Source organism: Garra rufa, chromosome 18 (genome assembly GCF_049309525.1).
Source record: "Garra rufa chromosome 18, GarRuf1.0, whole genome shotgun sequence".
In the NCBI taxonomy this organism is placed as follows: Eukaryota; Metazoa; Chordata; class Actinopteri; order Cypriniformes; family Cyprinidae; genus Garra; species Garra rufa.
In genome coordinates this window covers 41,310,750-41,330,856 of record NC_133378.1, presented here as the reverse complement: position 1 = coordinate 41,330,856, position 20,107 = coordinate 41,310,750, and the positions used below count along the sequence as shown (strand labels likewise).

Here is a 20,107-nt window from a genome sequence, read left to right as displayed (position 1 = left end):
TGAAGGATCACGTGACACTGAAGACTGAAGTAATGATGTTGAAAATTGATCACAGGAATAAATTACAGTTTAGCAGATATTCACACAGAAACCGCTGTTTTAAATAGTAATAATATTTTACAAATTTTCAGTATTTTATCACTGGTGAGCAGAAGAGAGACTTTCACAAAAAAAAATACAAAAAAAATCAAATGTTTTAGTTAACAACAGATTTCCCTTAGACTCTTTTTTAATTTCCTTTTATGAACATCAGTTTTGCATATATTAACACTTCAGCCAATCACCAGAGAGCTCATTTGCATAAAGACCTCTGGCAGAAATTATTGTAAAGATGGAGAATGATAATAAAAAGCATTGAGTGTTGAAATGTGAAGCGTTCAGAGCTCAGTGTTGTGTAATGGTTCTTTCTTGGATGCGTGACGTATCCTGAGCTCTCTCTTTGCTCCTCAATCTTGGAAAACGCTTTTGTTTTGCACTGACCACATTGTTAGAAACAACTGGTTGAAACTGGTTGCGAAACCCAATGTTTCTGCGTCAGGAACATGAAATATGCTTTATTCCTGAAAACAACAGAAGTGAGACTTTCATATCTCGGGATGAATGCAGAACAACTTTCGCTCAAATGAACTTTTACACTCTGCTTTATCATCTTATGGTTATCGTGAGCACATGAAGTTGTGAAATGTCATAAAAACACAGCTTAACTTGTCACAGCTTAATAGATCATATTTTGAATGAATGCAAATGCATGATCCTAACATCACTTTTTTTGCAATATGACATTTTTCGTTTCAGTGAAGCACCACCTTCTATACACTGTATGAGAATAATTATTAGAGCAAAGCCAAATAAATAAATAAATTAAATTCCAATAGAAATTATGAATCATTTCTACCTTATTTTTACCTAATTTTATTTGAAATTATACCGGAAAATGCAGCTCTTTAAATTATAATATTATATATTTAGAATTCTTATCTTTTATTTTGGAAGAAAAAATTTTTTATGATTACAATGTATTTATATGTATCTAAAAAAATTATTTTATAACAAAATCTCTAAAATGTGTTTTTATTTTTATTTATTTTTTTGAACATTTTATGTTATTTTTTGAAATGTTGATAAAAATGTGCAACTTTTACCTACTTTTATATTTATTTAATTTTAATTCTATATATCTATAATTAATATATCTTAAGACTTGGAGCTTAAGGACTTAAGAGCAGGGTCACAAATCATTTGATTCATTTCGGGAGTTTGTAGTGTGTTCGCGAATCATTTGATTCATTTCGGGAGTTTGTAGTGTGTTCGCGAATCATTTGATTCATTTCGGGACTTTGTAGTGTGTTCGCGAATCATTTGATTCATTTCGGGACTTTGTATTGTGTTCGCGAATCATTTGATTCATTTTGTGACTTTGTAGTGTGTTCGCAAATCATTTGATTCATTTCGTGACTTTGTAGTGTGTTCGCAAATCATTTGATTCATTTTGTGACTTTGTAGTGTGTTCGCAAATCATTTGATTCATTTTGTGACTTTGTAGTGTGTTCGCGAATCATTTGATTCATTTTGTGACTTTGTAGTGTGTTCGCAAATCATTTGATTCATTTTGTGACTTTGTAGTGTGTTCGCGAATCATTTGATTCATTTCGGGAGTTTGTAGTGTGTTCGCAAATCATTTGATTCATTTCGGAAGTTTGTAGTGTGTTCGCGAATCATTTGATTCATTTCGGGAGTTTGTAGTGTGTTCGCGAATCATTTGATTCATTTCGGGAGTTTGTAGTGTGTTCGCGAATCATTTGATTCATTTCGGGAGTTTGTAGTGTGTTCGCGAATCATTTGTTTAATTTCGGGAGTTTGTAGTGTGTTCGCGAATCATTTGTTTAATTTCGGGAGTTTGTAGCGTGTTCGCAAATCATTTGATTCATTTCGGGAGTTTGTAGCGTGTTCGCGAATCATTTGATTCATTTCGGGAGTTTGTAGTGTGTTCGCGAATCATTTGATTCATTTCGGGAGTTTGTAGCGTGTTCGCGGATCATTTGATTCATTTCGGGAGTTTGTAGCGTGTTCGCGAATCATTTGATTCATTTCGGGAGTTTGTAGCGTGTTCGCGAATCATTTGATTCATTTCGGGACTTTGTAGTGTGTTCGCGAATCATTTGATTCATTTTCGGGACTTTGTAATGTGTTCGCGAATCATTTGATTCATTTCGGGAGTTTGTAGTGTGTTCGCGAATCATTTGTTTAATTTCGAGAGTTTGTAGCGTGTTTGCAAATCATTTGATTCATTTCGGGAGTTTGTAGCGTGTTCGCGAATCATTTGTTTAATTTCGGGAGTTTGTAGTGTGTTCGCGAATCATTTGTTTAATTTCGGGAGTTTGTAGCGTGTTCGCGAATCATTTGTTTAATTTCGGGAGTTTGTAGTGTGTTCGCGAATCATTTGATTCATTTCGGGACTTTGTAATGTGTTCGCGAATCATTTGATTCAATTCAGGAGTTTGTAGTGTGTTATTATATGTATCTATAATTATATCTTTTTTTTTTTAAAGGAAAACTGATTTTATTAAAAAAAATATTTCAAATTTGATGTTTTTTTTTTTTACTTTTTTTTATTTAAAAAAAATCACCAAATCGTGTATTTTTTATCTGTTATTATTATTATTTATATTTATTTAAATTGTAGTTTTATTTATCTCTTATTATATATAATATATATCATTTTTTTTATTAATTAAAATGCCCAGTATATTGATTTTAAGGTTGACTCCAATACTTTTCACCCAAAAGCACTGATGCTAATGACATTATGCTTATTTTCTGATTCTCATTTACCTGGAAATCAAAAGCGCTGCACTAATGTATTTCAGTGAATGTGGAGCCGTCATGCGGTGAAGGATAGGCTCTGATCTCAGCGTCAGCGAAGCTCCTCCCGCTTTTGTTCTCCAGCTCTCACACAAACACGCGTGTCCACATGCAGGACATGATCACATGTGTGTGTTAGTGCATGCTCATATGTATTCAGCTCATGCTCCTCACCGCTGTTTGTCCTCTCGCTCTGCAAAACAAGCCTGAGCTTCCAGGAACGAGCTGCCGAATAACACCGCCGTATTATTATTATCATAGCTGCTAGAAATGCTTTCTGCGTGAGTATTCATTGAAACCGGATCCTCTGCATGCTTTGTTTCGTTCCCTCTGCTCTCGTTCTTGCTGACCTTTGACCTGTGGATGCTCTTTTCATTATGCAGCGCTTCTGTAACCGTATCTTCACTCGCTGAACATTCATTATTGCTGCAAACACAGGTGTAATCCACACCATTAGTGACAGATGGATGAGTTACATTAAAAGTTTAGCCAAACGTAAACATTACCTGAGAATTTACTCACCCTGAAAACATCCAAGAAGAAGAGGAGTTTGTTTCTTCATGAGATTTGGGGAAATGTGTCATTGCATCACTTGCTCACCAGTGGATGTGAATGGGTGCCATCAGAATGAGAGTCCAAACAGCTGATAAAAACATCACAAGAGTTCATATATATATATATATATATATATATATATATATATATATATAAAATATAAATGTGTTTTATCTAAATCATAGATAGATAAATTGACTACTTTTTTTTGTTTTTGAAAATGTAGCTACTTTTATATTTATTTTAATTTTTATATTATTATTTATATATATATATATATAATATAATATTCTTATTATTACTATTATATATATTATTATATTATATATATTATATATTTTTTTTTATATTATTTTTGTATTATATTATATTTTTATTATATTTATATATCTTTTATTTTGTATATATATATATATATATATGTATGTATACACATACTCTTATTTTGTCATTTTTTTAAATTTTGGTAGAAAATGTGCTTAATTGTCATCCAAATGAATGCACAATGCACCTGGTTTACCTAAGTTTAATTATATTTATTACAATTGTTTAAATTATATGGATTATTATTATTATTATTATTATTATTATTTTATCTAAATCATAGATAGATTCATTGTTTTTTTGTTTTTAAATCTAACATTCTTTTATTATTATTTATGAAAATTTGGTGTTTTTTAAATATTGGTAAGAAATGTGCTTAATGTTTTTATCAGCTGTTTGGACTCTCATTTTGACGGCACCCATCCACATTCATTGGTGAGCAGGTGATGGAATGACATTTCTTTTGCTATTAAGTGTCATCTATTCAGATCATTAGTGATGAGTTTGTGTCTTTATCAGATTTTAAGAAATGTGTCATTCCATCACTTGCTCACCAGTGGATGTGAATGGGTGCCGTCAGAATGACAGTCTAAACAGCTAAGAAAAACATCACAATTGTCATTTATCATTGTTTTTAGCTGTTTGGACTCTGATTCTGATGGCACCCATTCACATCCATTAGTGAGCAGGTGATGGAATGACATTTCTTTTGCTTTTAAGTGTCATCTATTCAGATCATTAGTGATGAGTTTGTGTCTTCATCAGATTTTAAGAAATGTCTCATTCCATCACTTGCTCACCAGTGGATGTGAATGGGTGCCGTCAGAATGACAGTCTAAACAGCTAAGAAAAACATCACAATTGTCATTTATCATTGTTTTTAGCTGTTTGGTTTCTGATTCTGATGGCACCCATTTACATCCATTAGTGAGCAGGTGATGGAATGACATTTCTTTTGCTAATAAGTGTCATCTATTCAGATCATTAGTGATGAGTTTGTGTCTTCATCAGATTTTAAGAAATGTCTCATTCCATCACTTGCTCACCAGTGGATGTGAATGGGTGCCGTCAGAATGACAGTCTAAACGGCTAAGAAAAACATCACAATTGTCATTTATCATTGTTTTTAGCTGTTTGGACTCTGATTCTGATGGCACCCATTCACATCCATTAGTGATAAAGTGACACATTTCTCCAAATCTGATGAAGAAACAATCTCATCTACTTCCTGTATGATCTGAGGATAAGGACATTTTTAGCAAATTTTAATATGACTTTAATCTGCGCAAATGCCTTTGAGGATCAGATGTGAGCTGATGTTTTTTTCCGAGGCCGAAAGCATCTGTTAAATGCATAAATGCAGGTGACTTGTGTAAATACTGCAGTTGTGGATTCATCGTATGCGAGGCGTTTCAGGTCAGATCGGGTGTCCTTTTCTGACGCTTCTCTCTTGTTCTGTCCGTGTTTCAGTGATGGATCCCATGGCCGTGAGCACGTCCGCGACGGGTCAGGATGAGTTTGACCGCAACGCGCCGCGGATCTGCGGAGTTTGTGGAGACAAGGCCACCGGATTCCACTTCAACGCCATGACCTGCGAGGGCTGCAAGGGCTTTTTCAGGTAGAAGAGGATTGCTATTTAAAATAAATGCTGTTCTTTTGAGCTTTCCATTCATATGTCAATCCTGAAAAATAAAATGCATAGCAGTGTCCAGAAAAAAATTGGGCAACACAAGTGTTTTCAACTTTGGAAATAATCAGAAATGTTTCTTGAGTGGCAAATCAGCATAGTAGAATGGTTTCTGGAGGACACTAATGATGCTGGAAATTCAGCAGCTCATCACAGAAATAAATGATGTTTTATTAGATATGCACATAGAAATCAGCTATTTTTAAATATAATAATATTTAATTGCTGTACAGATTTTACTGTATTTGTATTACTGCGAAAGAGACTTAATGTTTGGTCATTAAAAATAAAACAAAATTGTTATTTCAAACCTTTTAATCACATCAGTAATATTTCAGGTTCAATTTAATGATATATAATAATAATAAGTCAAAGAATAAACTATTTTTTGAAGGAATATCACATAACATTTCTTCACTTTTTTTTATTTTAACAGCAATTCTTTCATTTGATTGCATTTTGAAAGATTAATTATGTTAGTAATGTTTAATGCCTTCATTTGGTTAACACTGTTTTTGATAATAAATGCATGCTTTATGATAAATCTATAAAAAAATAAAGGCCATACAATTCAATTTAATTCAATTCAAGTTTATTTGTATAGCGCTTTTCACAATACAAATTGTTGCAAAGCAGCTGTACAAAAACTGTAGGCTACTACAATATATTTAGTAGCTTATTAGTGGTGACTATTGTATGTTAAGTCGATGTACATATGGTATAAATATTAAAAACACTAATGGTGTAATCAAAAACAGATGATGAACACTAATAGTAATGATTATGTGTTGCAATCAAACTTGTAGAAAAATTGTGTAGTGCTGTATGTTGTTTGTTGTGGGTTGGCATCATCTCTTCTTGGGTATTCTGAATCCAGACTGAATCTTGGGTAATTCCTAGTTACCACGGGACGGAAAATGTTTGTCCATGTTTGGACAATGTAAAAAAACAAAAAAACATTTTCCAAACCTTTGATTAGTAGTGTAAAACATTCCAGGTTAAATGTATTATTATTATTATTATTATTATTATTAGTGTTATTATTATTATTATTATTATTATTATTATTATTATTATTATTATTATTATTATTAAGCTCTATCACTAATGCTGAATTAAAAAAAAACAATAATAAAAATTATGACTATTTAACATTTTTGACCAGTACTGAAAAATATTAAATTTTAAATGTGTTTGTTATTATTCAGTTGTTATTTTATTATTATTATTTATTATTTTTCTAAAAATAAAAAAAATATATATTCTAAAACTTAAATTTCAAGGTCAAATTTTTGATTCTGATATTAAATGTATTATTATTATATTATTATTGGAAATTCTTTTTCTAAAAAAAAAATCCAAAACTTAAATGTCAAAGTCAAATTTATAATTATTATTATTAAAATAATTTTGAGTTGATAATGACTTTCAAACCTTTGACCAGTAGTGCAAAATATTCCAGTATTAAACTTATTATTAATGTTGTTATTATTATTATTATTATTATTGTTATTATTATTAATAAGCTCTATCACTAGTTATTTTTAAGCTCGATTACTGATGTTATTTTTTCCCCAAATTTTTTTAAATATATTTCAAACCTTTGACCACACCTTTAACACTCTAGGTTAAATGTATTTTTAGTATTAGTTTTAATTATTATTATTTTATTAGTAGTAGTATTCTAAAAATTTAAATAAATATATATATTCTAAAACTTAAATTTCAAGGTCAAATTTATGAGTATGATAATTAGTATTATTATTAAAATTATTTTTAAGTTGATAGTGACTATATCAAACCTTTGACCAGTAGTGCAAAATATTCCAGTATTAAACTTAATATTATCATTATTATTGTTATTATTATTTAAACTCTATCTATGATGCTGAATTTGTTTTTCAAATTAAAAATAATTATAACAATTTTAAAATTTTGACCAGCAATGTGAAATATTCAATTTAAAAATGTATTATTTTTATTCATTTGATGTTGTTATTATTATTATTATTTTTTTCTTTATTTTTATTTTTTTATTCAAAAATTACAAAAAATAGTTAAGGTCAAATATAATATAATTATGATAATTATTATTATTAATATTATTGTTGTTATTATTATTATTTAAAGTATTTTTAAGTTAATTATGACTATTTCAAACCTTTGACCAGTAGTGACCAGTATTAAAGTTATTATTATTATTAAATTACTATTTTATTATTATTATTTATCAAAAAAAAAAAAAAAAAAAAAAAAAAAATATATATATATATATATATATATATATATATATATATATATATATATTTGGTGATTAATTATAATTTATGATTATGATAATTATTATTTTCATTATTAAAAGTATTTTTAAGTTGTGCAGATTGCAGATTTTCCTGTAAAACATGCAAACACATGACAGACAGTGTGCTGTAGTTGTTCCTTCAGTGAGGACAGAAAGCGGTTGCGGTTGTTCCCGGGGTTATTTTCATCCGTTAAATCCGCCCAAAGGTCAGTCGCTCCTGTGCGTCGTTCGAGAACAGACGGATAGACGGACGGCTCGGCGTCTCCATCTCGGTGTCTGCAGCTCATTAGATGTTGGCTTTTATTACCCCGCTGAAAAACCCCAGCTTATGTAACTAATAGAGCCGCTGTTTATGAGGCGTTTGGATCGCAGTGACTATGACGGGAAGAGAGCGGCGCGCTTCGATATAGTCAGTGACGTCAGTGAAATAAAATGCCATCTGAATGCGGGATGGGAAAGCGCTTTGTTTTCTCTTGTTCTAGCAGTTTCTCATCTCTGTTCTCACTGATGCTGTCGCTTTAAGAGTCCTGTCTGTCCCTGACCTCTCTTCTGATTGGCCGTTCTAGTCGCCATGTAAACGTGGGCGTCGTTTGATTTATGGGATGCAGAAACTCTGACGGAATCCGCTCATAAAAATGTAATTTATTGTAAAACGTGGAACGTGTTTGAACTTGGTTGAAGAAAATAGGAATAAAGTAAATTTGTGGTTTAAAGTGCAGCAGATATGACAGAAATAGATTCCGTGCACCAGAATGTACTTTTTAATGTGATGCAATGTTTTTGATAATTAAATATATTTTTAAATGATTAAATTAGGATAGTACTAAGTTAAATTAATTAAACTTTTTTATAGAGTATCAGTCTAATAGTAATAGTCTAATAGTAAACATCTGTTGCACAGTGCTTTATTTGCAGAATAAAAGGAATTATTACTTTATTATTTACTTTATTTTAATTGGATGAAAAGTGAAAAATGTATTAAAAATTTATCTTTAAAATGTTTTATGCCTTAATTTGATAACCACCATGTTTATGATAAATTAGCATTGAATCGTAAATACAGAAATGTGTGTGTGTGTGTGTGTGTGTGTGTGTGTGTGTGTGTATCTGTATATATATATATATATATATTAGTGGTGGGCCGTTATCGGCGTTAACGTGCTGCGTTAACGTGAAACTCTTATCGCGCGATAAAAAAAATATCGCCGTTAATCTATTCTCAAATTTGGGTTGGGAGCTGGTTCTAAACTACGCAAGCTATGATGACTTTCACCTTGATAGTTTAGCGTGGATGTATACCGAAGACTAGAATATGGTCGCGCGTTTAAGTCTCCTCCGCCAAAACACATCGCGTCGCGGATCGCGTCGTCCTCCATTCATAAAAACCGAATGTACTATAGCGAAATGCCACGTAAATTCGTCGTTTTTTGGATTCATAAATCAAATGTTGGTCAGTCACTTAATTCAAATAGCGATATGGACTAGTGTATGTGAAAACTGAAATGCAAAAAGACCGTTTTAATATGAATCCGATATGTTCCGTTTGCCTAGCTGTATGTATGCATTGCGGAGATGAGCTTTTACTACACGCATACTGAAACACACGTGACGCTCCCGGTAATTTTTGGCATTTTCATCTCGCATGAACAGATAAACTCAATCTCCCAAACTGCTGTGAGTGTCACTTTTACCGTTTCATTTGAGAAAACTAGCATCATATCATACTGTATGACACAGAAACTTCACGGCAACCTGTCAAAATAAAAGTACGGTGTAACATGTAATGGGCTGGGTAGGTGTTGACGTTAAAAAAACACAATCTAATAGGTAGAAAAAATAATTTCATTGTTAGTTAGTTAGTAAACACAAGTACATCTAATTGAACATAATTTATTTTCATCAACAAATTATCATAGAACAGCTTTATGATCCATTCTCAAAGACTTTAAGACTTTATTTGGGTAGCACACATATTCTGAATGCCTTCATCAGAATTCAAATTAGCCATTTTAATCTAGATTAATCTAGATTAATTCCAAAATTTAATCTAGATTAATCTAGATTAAAAAAATTAATCTATGCCCACCCCTAATATATATATATATATATATATATATATATATATATATATAGATACACACACACACACACACATATAAATATATATATATATATATATATATATATATATATATATATATATACACACTCAGTATATATACACACTCAGTATATATATACACTCAGTATATATATACACTCAGTATATATATACACTCAGTATATATATAAAACTCAACAAATTTATTTTGTTAAGATTGTTTTAATTAAACTGATTTGTGATAATGTGATTCCTTAACAGAAAAAAAAAATTTGAGAAGAGATAAAACTATATTTGGGGGAAATAATAAAACACACTTCTTCATAGTGCCTAAAATGTACTTTTATTTTTTATTTTTCAATTAGATAAAGATTTTACATTTTTAAAATTTAATTGGGCATGATTTTAGATCACTTACATTTAATTAAAACAGAATCTAAAAAAAGGAAAACTGAAGAAAAATAATAATAATACAGTATTCTAATATTGTATATAATTTTCGCACTTTCAATATGCAGGGTATAGAAATCGCTTTTAAATGAGTGCTCGCGCTGTTTACTTTTACTTTCGATTTTGCGATAACGCACACTCTGTGTAAAGGGAGCAGCACATCTTATAATAGATATTTGTCAGTGAGTACAAGATTGCAGCAAATCCTCTATTTTTGTCATCTCTCTTTACTTTCGACCCGTGATCAGTCAATTCTAAAGGACATAGTACACTGAGTCCGATTTTCGTATGCGTTTTTTTTTTTAGTTTTCTCATATTCGCCATCCTTATCAAAATGCTTATTATGGATGTGAAAATGCAGAAAATCAAACATGATCTGAATTTTTTTTAGCAGATAGATAGATAGACGGACGGACGGACAGATAGATAGATAGTGTGTGCTTTTTAATAATATGTTTGGCTTTGTTTACAAATGATTAAACCAAATTCCGTGTTCGTGTCATTTGAACTTCTTGTCTTTAAAGCCGAAAGTAAACGAGTTCACCTGGAAACTTGTTACAAATGCGCTAATAATTTTTAAAAAACAATTTTCTTGTTTGATAATACTATAGCGAAATAAGCCCCTTCAAGACCATCCGCTTAACATCCTGACCACACGGCTTAATCTGCGATAAAAACCTGTTGACTTATTCCTTACCTAATATGCATGATAGGCTATTTTCCCTCAAACAAAACAGAACTCCAGATAGTTATGATTTTACATTTAATGCATAAAAGTAAAAGAAAACGTAATGCATTGTAACATTATAAAACAACAACAGATTTTTTTTTTTTTTTTTCACATTTAACACAACAGATCCACAACTTTAATTATAATATACTAAACAGGCTACTGGAAAAACTGGATGGGCTTCAGCAAAATATTTTATAAAAAAAAAAAAAAAAAAAGTCAATCTATAGCCTACTTAAACTACAAGTTTTAATTAGGCTACAATAACTTAAACCTAAACATACCTTTGCACATGAAACAGCCAGGTGCTAACCTTAAGCATTTGCGCACACAATTTGAATTCATGATTTTGGTCTGCCAAATTGATATAGTAAAGAGAACGATAAAAATACCGTTATTAACCGGTTAATTTGGAATTTCTGTTTCCGTTTCTGTTCAGAATTCAATGTTGTCATTTGTTTTCGTTTTTCGTTTTCGTTCCTTGAACCGGTTCAGAGTCCTGGTTTGTACAAATGTGTGTGTGTGTGTGTGTGTGTGTGTGTGTGTGTGTGTGTGTGTGTGTGTGTATTTATATATAAGTGTGTGTTGCATTCTGTCCCATGATTCGGACACAGGTGGAGGATCTGTGTGATCCTCACTGATCATAGTTACCTCCAAAATAACACAGTAAATAGAGTTTATGACGGAAACCAGTCATAAAAACGTCAATAAAGCTGATGGAGACCAAGCGGCAACCTCCCGCTCTCTCTATTGAAACCAACACGGAAGTGGCTTAAACTGCAATTGACCATATGCAAGGATTTCTTCTTTGTTTTAGTCGAGCCAGCTCAGTCATTTCCGCTCAAATGTAGTGTGCTGTAATATGAGTGTACTTTGTTCATTTTCTCTACATAATCCATTCACAATCCAGGAAAAGTGTTGTTTGTCTGAGAGGACCAAACGCCCATGTATAGCGTTTCAAGAATGACAAAAAAAAAAAAAAAAATATGTGCGAGTCATTGCTATGATTGACAGTAATAACTGGATGAAACATCTGACAAGCTGATGTCAAAAACAGCTGTGCATTAAATGATTCGGACTAAATTCAGAGTAACAAAACTATAGCGGTAACAAGTTTGTGTTGGTAAATAAAGGCTATTTAATAGGTTTTCCAGTTCAAGATAAAACTTAAAAGATGTAGTTATTAAATTATATAAAATATTTCAAATTCCTATCGATTCATATTGAGTGCATTATTTAATTCGTATACCATTAATATTTAACTTAATTAATTTTAATGAACTATATATAAGTATTTAAATAATTCACCCTTATGGGATGTTTGTGTCTGAGCTTAATGACTTTCTGCTCTTGCTATACTCTATACTTCAGTGCGGTGAAAGAGCTACAGTTTATTATACTAGTCATTTTATGATAAATCCAAAAGCAAGACGTCTTGAAAAAACTAGGAAGTTGAAAAGGCCAATGAGTGATCCTCTGCTGCCATCTTCTGGTTATAAGATAATTCCATAATATTTTAGCCTAAAAAAGGCTAGCAACTTGTTAACCATTCTTGCAACATGCCAGTAACTTGCTAATCATGCTAGCAACATGCTAGTAACTTGTTAACAATGCTAGCAACATGCTAGTTACGTTAAAAACATGCTAGTAACTTAACCATGCTAGGGACATGGTAGTCACAATAAAAAAATGCTAGTAACTTGTTAACCATGCTAACAACATGCCAGTAACTTGTTAACCATGCTAGCAACATGCTAGTCACGTTAAAAACATGCTAGTAACTTGTTAACTATGCTAGCAACATGCCAGTAACTTGTTAACCAATGCTAGCAACATGCCAGTAACTTGTTAACCATGCTAGCAACATGCCAGTAACTTGTTAACCATGCTAGCAACATGCTAGTCACGTTAAAAACATGCTAGTAACTTGTTAACAATGCTAGCAACATGCTAGTCACGATAAAAACATGCTAGTAACTTGTTAACCATGCTAGCAACATGCTAGTTACGTTAAAAACATGCTAGTAACTTAACCATGCTAGGGACATGGTAGTCACAATAAAAAAATGCTAGTAACTTGTTAACCATGCTAACAACATGCCAGTAACTTGTTAACCATGCTAGCAACATGCTAGTCACGTTAAAAACATGCTAGTAACTTGTTAACTATGCTAGCAACATGCCAGTAACTTGTTAACCATGCTAGCAACATGCCAGTAACTTGTTAACCATGCTAGCAACATGCCAGTAACTTGTTAACCATGCTAGCAACATGCTAGTCACGTTAAAAACATGCTAGTAACTTGTTAACAATGCTAGCAACATGCTAGTCACGATAAAAACATGCTAGTAACTTGTTAACCATGCTAGCAACATGCTAGTTACGTTAAAAACATGCTAGTAACTTAACCATGCTAGGGACATGGTAGTCACAATAAAAAAATGCTAGTAACTTGTTAACCATGCTAACAACATGCCAGTAACTTGTTAACCATGCTAGCAACATGCTAGTCACGTTAAAAACATGCTAGTAACTTGTTAACTATGCTAGCAACATGCCAGTAACTTGCAAATCGTGCTAGCATGTTAGTCATGTTAAAAACATGCTAGTAACTTGTTAACTATGCTAGCAACATGCCAGTAACTTGTTAACCATGCTAGCAACATGTTAGTCATGTTAAAAACATGCTAGTAACTTGTTAACTATGCTAGCAACATGCCAGTAACTTGCTAATCGTGCTAGCATGGTTAACAACATGCTAGTCACACTAAAAACATGCTAGTAACTTCCAAGGCATGCTAGTGACATGTTAATCATGTTAGCAAAATGCTAGTCACGTAAAAACATGCTAGTAACTTGTTAACCATGCTAGCAACATGCCAGTAACTTGTTAATCGTACTAGCATGCTAGCAACATGCTAGTCAGGTTAGAAACATGCTAGTAACTTGTTAACCATGCTAGCAACATGCTAGTCACGATAAAAACATGCTAGTAACTTGTTAACTATGCTAGCAACATGCTAGTCAGGTTACAAACATGCTAGTAACTTGTTAACCATGCTAGAAACATGCTAGTCATGATAAAAACATGCTAGTAACTTGTTAACCATGCTAACAACATGCTAGTCACATTAAAACATGTTAGTAACTTGTTAACCATGCTAGCAACATGCCAGTAACTTGTTAATCGTACTAGCATGCTAGCAACATGCTAGTCAGGTTACAAACATGCTAGTAACTTGTTAACCATGCTAGCAACATGCTAGTCAGGTTACAAACATGCTAGTAACTTGTTAACCATGCTAGAAACATGCTAGCCACGATAAACACATGCTAGTAACTTGTTAACCATGCTAGCAACATGCTAGTCACATTAAAACATGCTAGTAACTTGTTAACAATGCTAGCAACATGCTAGTCACGATAAAAAAACATGCCAGTAACTTGTTAACCATGCTAGCAACATGCTAGTCACGTTAAAAACATGCTAGTAACTTGTTAACCATGCTAGCAACATGCTAGTCACGATAAAAAAATGCTAGTAACTTGTTAATCGTGCTAGCAACATGTTAAGTAGCATTTTGTTAACATGCTAACACGATTAGCAAGTTACTGGCATGTTGCTAGCATGGTTAACAAGTTACTAGCATGTTTTTAGCATGACTATCATGTTGCTAAATCTTGCTAGCATGTTAGCAACATGCTAGTCACACTAAAAACATGCTAGTAACTTCCAAGGCATGCTAGTGACATGTTAATCATGTTACCAACATGCCAGTAACTTGCAAATCGTGCTAGCATGGTTAACAACATGCTAGTCACACTAAAAACATGCTAGTAACTTCCAAGGCATGCTAGTGACATGTTAATCATGTTAGCAAAATGCTAGTCACGTTAAAACATGCTAGTAACTTGTTAACCATGCTAGCAACATGCCAGTAACTTGTTAATCGTACTAGCATGCTAGCAACATGCTAGTCAGGTTACAAACATGCTAGTAACTTGTTAACCATGCTAGCAACATGCTAGTCACGATAAAAACATGCTAGTAACTTGTTAACTATGCTAGCAACATGCTAGTCAGGTTACAAACATGCTAGTAACTTGTTAACCATGCTAGCAACATGCTAACAACATGCTAATCATGTTAGAAACATGCTAGCACCTTACTAATCATGTTAGAATCACGCTAACAACATGCTAGTAACATGCTAATCATGCTAGACACATGCTAGCAACTTGGTAATCATGCTAGAATCATGCTATCCGTCTACCAATCAAACATTAAGGTTTTAAAACTACTTTAAACTTCAAAGTATTTCCGACTGAAAACCCTCAAACTTAAATCTGTTTAAACTGTTCAAACTTTTTTCATACTTTCTGGTCCAGGTTCTCAAGCCAACTTCAAAGTTGGTCTTGGCAGACGTGTTCTATCTAGTTATATTTGTATGTTGACGTTGATGTGGTGTTGTTTATCTGAGGATGTTGTTGTTGTTGTTTGTCCGTCAGGCGCAGTATGAAGCGTAAGGCGAGCTTCACCTGTCCGTTCAATGGGAACTGCACCATCACCAAAGACAACCGGCGTCACTGCCAGGCCTGTCGTCTGAAGCGCTGCGTCGACATCGGCATGATGAAAGAATGTGAGTGTCACGCCCTCGGGGCGATCCGGGGGTCAGAGGTCACACACGGGGCCACAGCGGCCCCTAAAGCCTGAATCCACATCAACATCTCAAAGAATCAACACAATGCTCACAACTCACACACAAACTACTAACTGACATCACAATAAAAAAAATAATAATAAAAATAAATAAATCAAATTAAATAGATATCAAATTCTATATATTTTGAAAGATATACATATTATTTATTAATACCTTTTTATTTAATTTATTTATTCATATTTGTAACAATGCAATGTGCATGTTGTACAATGTGTGTAATATACACATTTTATTTGTATATAAAATTAAAGGTAATATATTTTCACATAAATATTAAGTATAAATATTTTAATATATTAATATAAATATATCTAATATTTATTTATATTTGTATATATTTATATTATTAAATTATATACTTAGTAATTATATATATATATATATATATATATATATATAAAAAATAATAAAATATAAATAAAGGTAATATATTTTCAGGTGTAATTATTACTTATAAATATGCATCATATTTAATATAATATGCATCACTAAAATTTATTTTAAATTTTTATATATAATATTAATTTATATTAATACTAATTTTAATAATTTAATACGAATATTAATTTTAATAAATATATGAAAAATTATATATAAAATTTAAATATTTCTATTTAAGTAAATACTTTTTTATTACAAACCTTAAATATATGTATATAATTTGCTCATAATTTTGTCAAAAATATCATATATATAATATATATAATTTAATAAACATTAAAGGTAATATATTCTCAAATATAAATATTATTTTAGTAATATTATTTTAGTAGATATGTTTTTATTAGAAACCTTAAATATATATGTATATAATTTACTTAAATTAATTTGTCAAAAAGTTTTACTTTTTAATAGATATATATATATGGAATTTTATATATACCTCTTTTATATTATACTTATTTTTTTAATAGATAAATATATGCAATTTTTAATTAAAATTATCTTCAGGTATGTATCACTTAAAAAAAAAAAAAAAAAAAAAAAAAATATATATATATATATATATATATATATATATATATATATATATAGCGAGAGACAGATTTATAATACTTTTATACTTTTATAATAAATCATAGTTATGCTTTATTTTGATTTACATTTTTTATATACATATCTGATTATTTTAATATATATATTAAAATAATATTTATATTTTTATTATATATATAAATACATTTTTAGAGAGATTTACAATATATAATTATATATTCATAATATATAATTTCTTCAGATAAAAGTGTTTCCCAAACTCTACTACGATCTCCAATAACATGACGGTCCATTATGAAAGTGTTTATATATTGATAATGTCTTGTGTTTATGAGTCAGTCAGTGTTTATGTTATAATAAGATCATCTGTGTTTAATTTAGCATGTGGCAGATTTCCATTAACAACTAAACCAACGACATTTAATAACTACATTTGATTATTAGATTAGTTCTTGTGCAAAACACTGCTGTGGATGTTTGCCGGACCATTGCTGTGAGCTTGCTAAAGGTGTTGTGAGTCTTAGAAAACAGCATTCATTAAAACAGCTTTGTTTCCGTGTTAATTCCAGTTAATTGAGGTGTTTTGAAGCGACAAACACACACTCATAGAAACACACAGTTCATTTGAGGAAAACAGCTCTGGCTGAGAGAGAGAGAGCCAACAATGATGCTTTTTCTCCATGAAGTTGCACAATGAGCGACCCAGATTTGATTGAGACGCGGGTGGGAGTCGTGGGGAAGGCAGATCGCTACTTTAAGAGAAAACGGATACAATCGCATTTCAAAGAGCCTCTTTGTGCAGCGCCTTCTGGTCAGACGAGGACAGCGGGTCAAAGGTCAACACTGTTTGTAGCCAATCAGGTGCTGATCTCACACTTGAGAACGCTGTGACGTCATCGTGACATATTAGTAATAATTATTTATGATATATTACACTTTTGTTATCATATTTCACTGCTGTATTTTATATTTAAAAAGTAAAAAAAAAAGATTTAGATTTAATGTAAAATCATTTTTGTTTGTGTTTTTTCACAGCTAAAATTTATATGAAATGTATGTAATGTTCACTAGTGAAATAAAAAAAAATGTGTGTGTGTCCGAAAGTAATAATATAATGATAAACTTAAATTATTTAATAATAATACTAAAATATTATATTATAAATTTAAAAGTAAAAATATCTTTATTGATTTTTTTTTTATCTATTTTGATTTTAATTTTAGTTAAATTTAGTGGGAGTTTTTTATTCCATCAAACATCAAACAAAGACAAGACAGACAGGGCTGTCAGGGCAGGATCATGACAAATGCATTATAATGTTTTATAAAATTAATTAATTTATTTCTATTTGGAATTAAAGATTAATTTAACTAAAAGTAATTTAATGCATTATTATATTTTAATTAATTATTTTTCATTAGGAATTAAAGATTAATTTAACTAAAAGTAATTTAATGCATTATTATATTTTAATTAATTATTTTTTATTAGGAATTAAAGATTAATTTAACTAAAAGTAATTTAATGCATTATTATATTTTAATTAATTATTTTTTATTAGGAATTAAAGATTAATTTAACTAAAAATAATTTAATGCATTATAATATTTTAATTAATTTATTTTTATTAGGAATTAAAGATAAATTTAACTAAAAATAATTTAATGCATTATCATATTTTAATTAATTAATTTTTATTAGGAATTAAAGATTAGTTTAACTAAAAAATAATTTAATGCATTATAATATTTTAATTAATCTATTTTCATTAGGAATTAAAGATTAATTTAACTAAAATAATTTAATGCATTATCATATTTTAATTAATTATTTTTTATTAGGAAATAAAGGTTAATTTAACTAAACATAATTTAATGCATTATCATATTTTAATTAATTAATTAATTATTTTTTATTAGGAATTAAAGATTAATTAAACTAAAAATAATTTAATGCATTATAATATTTTAATTTATTTATTTTTATTAGGAATTAAAGATTAATTTAACTAAAATAATTTAATGCATTATCATATTTTAATTAATTAATTTTTATTAGGAATTAAAGATTAATTTAACTAAAAATAATTTAATGCATTATAATATTTTAATTAATTTATTTTCATTAGGAATTAAATATTAATTTAACTAAAATAATTTAATGCATTATAATATTTTAATTTATTTATTTTTATTAGGAATTAAAGATTAATTTAACTAAAATAATTTAATGCATTATCATATTTTAATTAATTAATTTTTATTAGGAATTAAAGATTAATTTAACTAAAAATAATTTAATGCATTATCATATTTTAATTAATTAATTTTTATTAGGAATTAAAGATTAATTTAACTAAAAATAATTTAATGCATTATCATATTTTAATTAATTAATTAATTAATTTTTATTAGGAATTAAAGATTAATTAAACTAAAAATAATTTAATGCATTATAATATTTTAATTTATTTATTTTTATTAGGAATTAAAGATTAATTTAACTAAAATAATTTAATGCATTATCATATTTTAATTAATTAATTTTTATTAGGAATTAAAGATTAATTTAACTAAAAATAATTTAATGCATTATAATATTTTAATTTTTATTAGGAATGAAATAAAGTTTGTTGATCTTCATAATGTTTCATCAAGATGTAAATCAACTTATTTTTCTACACCAGTAATTCCTCAAAGTACATCAGTTTAGTATAAATGTGTTTTTTTGGAAACGGTTCAACTCCCGAAGCGCAGCGTGAGTAAGAGACAGACGCACAGATGGCAAACGCCGCAGACCGCCACGAGACTGGCACCGTCAGCGTCCTGTTACGCTCGTCCCGCTCCGGGAAACGGCCCTCGCCTCAAGGGACGGGAAGCGGACGGAGTGCTGGAGCTGTCAGTCAGCGTCTGTATTTACTCTGTCGCCCGCTGGGCGTCTGTAAATCCGCCACCCGAGTGTCGTCTGGCGGCCGTCCGCACCTTCGCAGGAGCCCCAGTCTGAGCCAAGAGCGTGTGTTAACCCAGGCCAGCCGCTCTTCACACTTCACAATCAGCCCACAGACGCTGGACTTCAGTCAGCATCAGATTTAGACAGAAGAGACTCGAGAGACGGCACTGCAGGAGGCACAAACAGCTCAATTAGGGTGTTAGAATTAACACGGAATACAACTGATACAACTCGTTTTTATGTGGGATTTGTAAACAGCCGTATTTGACTGAATGTTTTGTTACAGAAACATGTCAAATGGTGCGCAGGGATTACATTTATTAATATTTTAAATGACTTTTTTAAAATTATTCCTATTTTTCATTTTAATAATTTTATTGTACAAAATATATGTAATGTTTATTGGTGAAATGAACTGAGAAATAA

At 30.4% G+C, this 20,107-nt stretch overlaps 1 protein-coding gene across 1 annotated transcript in view; it reads left to right on the top strand.

Annotated features, from left to right (window-relative positions):
• vdra (vitamin D receptor a) overlaps positions 1–20,107 on the top strand; it is a 67,770-nt gene that overhangs the window by 38,030 nt on the left and 9,633 nt on the right. The window contains exons 2-3 of the mRNA XM_073823276.1: positions 5,212–5,359; positions 15,522–15,652. Coding sequence (XP_073679377.1) covers positions 5,214–5,359; positions 15,522–15,652 — 277 coding nt within the window. The 5' untranslated portion in view covers positions 5,212–5,213. The remainder of the gene's footprint in view (positions 1–5,211; positions 5,360–15,521; positions 15,653–20,107) is intronic.